The sequence below is a fragment of the Culex pipiens genome, chromosome 2, assembly GCF_016801865.2.
Source record: "Culex pipiens pallens isolate TS chromosome 2, TS_CPP_V2, whole genome shotgun sequence".
Classification (NCBI taxonomy): Eukaryota; Metazoa; Arthropoda; class Insecta; order Diptera; family Culicidae; genus Culex; species Culex pipiens.
This window is the reverse complement of record NC_068938.1, coordinates 177,676,055-177,679,806: the sequence shown is the minus strand read 5'-3', so window position 1 is coordinate 177,679,806 and position 3,752 is coordinate 177,676,055. Positions and strand designations below refer to the sequence as shown.

Sequence of the window (3,752 nt, the reverse complement as noted above, 5' to 3'; positions counted from 1 at the left end):
TCGTGATTGAAACAGTTCATTTGACACATTCTGTTGATCAAAGGAGAGTTTAATTGATTCTGAAGAATTTAATAAATGTTTGAAGTCAATTTTGATTTGAATAATTTGGAGAGCGAATTCGCAAATTCAAATCGAGTGACCGAATCAAGTGTGTTCCGAAAGACCATTTTTCCAAGCATAATTCCAAATTCAACATCCCGCCAAAACTGTTCAAAAATGAACACCCTCATCAGCCAGAGTTTGCCAACGCATTGCCTCAAGGTCCCGGTCCATAAATTGAGGTAAATTTGGCGAATAATTCTGCGTAGCCACTCGATTAAGTCCAACCCAAGAGGGGGTGGTGGGTTCGTCCCCATCTGCCACTTTCTAACACCACGCGACCTCTGTTTAGCCATTTCTGCAAAGAAAAAGGGTGAAAAGTCCCGGCCTCGTGTTGCCATCGGCGATACCCACAATAATGGAGCGGCAAATAATTTAATTCAAAATGTCCTGCGGCACTCAATTATTTCCAGCCAGGCAGTGTGTCAATATAATCCCGGGTCGGCCACCGATTAATTCCATCATCTCGAACCGATCCAAAAGATGACCTCGGGGAAAAAACACCCACCCCGGGAGGTGGGAAATATGGCCAGCCAGATGGTAAAGGATTTTGACACCCCCGCGGAAGCAGCTGATTTGATCCAAAAGTTTGACAGCTTCTTTGCTTTAATATTTGTTGCGCGTTAGGAAGTTTTGTCCCTTTGGCAGAGATTTTTATTCTTGCGTTTTGAAGGTGAAGCTGACAAGAGTCAGAAGGGTTGATTCGGTATTTAAAATAAAAATAAATTGTTCGCTCTACAGCCTTGGCGTTCTCGATTGCGAGATTCCTACTCGAAACTAGGTGTCCAAAGGCTTGATTGTTGATGCTATTGCAAACCTCTTTTTACACCTAAGCTTCCATCCACCCCGGGATTCAAACTGTCGATCTTTGGATTGTGAGTCCAACTGCCTACCAGCGACTTCACCGAGGCAGGGCCCAGGGAGACGACTCCTACTCCTGGACTGAGCTAAAGACCTCTGGGTTAGACCGACGGAAGGCGTGATCAGACAAATCTCAAAATTTGCCACCGGGACCTTCTGAGATTGAACCCAGGCCGACTGGGTTAGAGGCAACCACGCTTGCCCCTACACCATGGGTCCCGGCCCAAATTTACAACATGATAATGAAATTTCTTATGCGCAATATGCTACATAATCATTAAATGATATAATAACTGGTTGATAACACTCTTCAAACATTTTACTTCATAAGTGCACTTCATTTCTGAAGTGCACTTTCAATTGGTCACATCCGATTTAAGTACTGATTGATTTAAGAAGTGTGCCGGTAAATCAAGAATAGCACTGATACTTGAGCAGTGCATCAATTTAGTCAACAAAAACGACTATAAAATGACCAGATCTTCCAAGCAACATTCAGTACCCTCAAAATGTCTTTCCAAGCAGTTTCATCAGTTCTGACACTAGTTCTGGGAGTTCTGGCCGCGTCCAGCTCAGCCGCCAAGAACTCCACACTCGGCATCTCATCCCGAGCCGGCTTCGCCAACTCGTACCAGCGCTTCTTTGTCTACAACGACGAACCGGTGACCTTCTTCGAGGCCTGGCACAAGTGCCGAGCGCACGGACTCCGGCTGGCCTCGGTCCACTCGGCGCTGGATGACGTTAAGCTGATGGTGGCCCTTGCTCAGGAGGACATCACCCAGCGGGGACCGTGGTGGATCGCCGGAACGGACCTTGGGAAGACGGGAAGCTTCGTGTGGATCACCGGTAATAAGCGGATTGACGGTCGGGCTGGTTATACGAACTTTGCTGCGGGACAACCGGACATCTTGAGTGGAACTGGGCACTGCCTGGTGGCGGGAGGTGCAGGTGGGACGCAGTGGAACAATGTGGACTGTGGAAGCAAAAGCAGGTACATCTGCGAGCTGGACACGTGTGATTGTTGATAAATATGAATAAACTAGTTTTTTTCTCGAGTATAAACACCCGTCTTTGCCAAATTTTGATTTGGAAATCTGATTTGCGGCTTCCAAACGACTTTTTAATTCAATATTTTCACTTTTGTTTGAAGATGATATAGGTTGAAAAAAATGTAGCAATGATTCTGGCATATGGCATGAAATTGTAAAAACAAACAAAAATCAAAAAACATCCGTGGAAAAGTCACAAATCATAAATCAACGAGTAGAAATCAAAAACAAACACAACAGACCTACAAAACATACAAAAAAACCAAAACAGAGTAAAAATCAAAAATCAAATGGATTCTATCCCATTTCCCAGAATGGTCCATTCCCCCAGAAACTCAATCCCCAGAATTACCCATTACTCATAAAAGATTGTTATTTTTGTGATGTACTGTTTATTTAAAAAAGTGATGAGTGGTATAGTGGGAAGTGTTAAGATTTCGCTTTTTTGTGATAACTGCTAACAAAAGTTTGATTTTTTCCATCTCACGTTTAGAAACGAAAAAAACCAGTATTTATTAAACTAGTTTTGTATTTTTTCTATGAAAAATACTTTTTTTTGGAAATCTGAGTACGTCATCACATTGAGCGTCTAATTTTACATAAAAGTCCTTTTGACACAAGATTTCCAAACTTGGTGATGGTTCAGGCTGGCAGGCAGGCAGGCTGCAAATCATTGAAAAACACGTCTTTTTTAATGTTCAAAAATGGAAGTGGTCACACCGCCCCTCCATCACAGGAAATCGAAAAATCGAGCTCAGATTCGTGATCAAGGACGAAAAATAACCCTTGGATCAAAGTTTTACGCAAATCAAAGGGGGGTGGCCAAGTTTCAAAAAAGTGACCTTCTCTAAATATTTTTTGGTATTTTTTTTTTCTCGAAAGTAAACATTTGAACTAAGAAAAAGCCATTTTAAATATTTCACTAGAACAATTATACATCGTTGGAAAGGATTAGATAAGCTTTGAAACTATTAATAGATATAGTGTTGTTTCCAAACCAAAAATTGAAGTTTTCATTGAATGACTGGAAGTTTGTTTGAAAACACTTGTTTTTTTTTGTGTTTGTTAATGGAGTACTTTTTTTGCTAACCGATGTCAAACATGAAACTAAGATCACTTGAAAGATTGGATCATAGTCTAACACTGGTAAAATTTCCAGCCTGCGATTTTTTGCGTTTTCGGATATATGCCATTTTGAACATTTACGTTTTATCAAAATTTGCTACAATCTACATATCCGTCCGTTTATTTCACTTGAAAGAAAAAGGTGGGAGCTGTTGTGTCCTTAAAGTGAGGATGTATTAGCATATCCATAATTTGATAATATAAACTTGTAAACACTATTTATTATATACAATCAACTATTGAAAAACATGAAAAGTCATAAAAATCTACGAATACCATTTCAATACCATACAAATACCCAAATTTGCATGAAAACCCGTTTGAAAAGCAAAAAAATAATTTGGCCGCATGTTTGTATGGGGATGGCCCATAGTGGGGTCGAGGCAACTTTATCCGATTTAGCGAGATTTTTTTTTTTGGTTTAGGAATTGGTTGGAAATTTGAATGCAATCATCTGAAATCAATTTAAAATGGATTCTCCTGCGTTTAAAATAATTTTTAACATGTTTGGGTTGGTTGAAAAATCATTTGAATTTGTGTGAATTTTCAACGACAGTACCGCAATAAGTTTTTTTTCCTCTGAAATTTTTGTTATCGTCAAATCTTACATAGTTTGAA

General features: G+C 40.0%; 1 protein-coding gene across 1 annotated transcript; it reads left to right on the top strand.

Moving 5' to 3' along the window:
* The first annotated feature begins 1,455 nt into the window (after nucleotides 1-1,455).
* Nucleotides 1,456-2,022, top strand: LOC120429271 (C-type lectin domain family 18 member C-like). Its single transcript, XM_039594487.2, has one exon. The coding sequence runs from the start codon at nucleotides 1,470-1,472 to the stop codon at nucleotides 1,983-1,985; it is 516 nt and encodes a 171-aa protein (XP_039450421.1). The 5' UTR covers nucleotides 1,456-1,469; the 3' UTR covers nucleotides 1,986-2,022.
* Nucleotides 2,023-3,752: the final 1,730 nt, after the last annotated feature.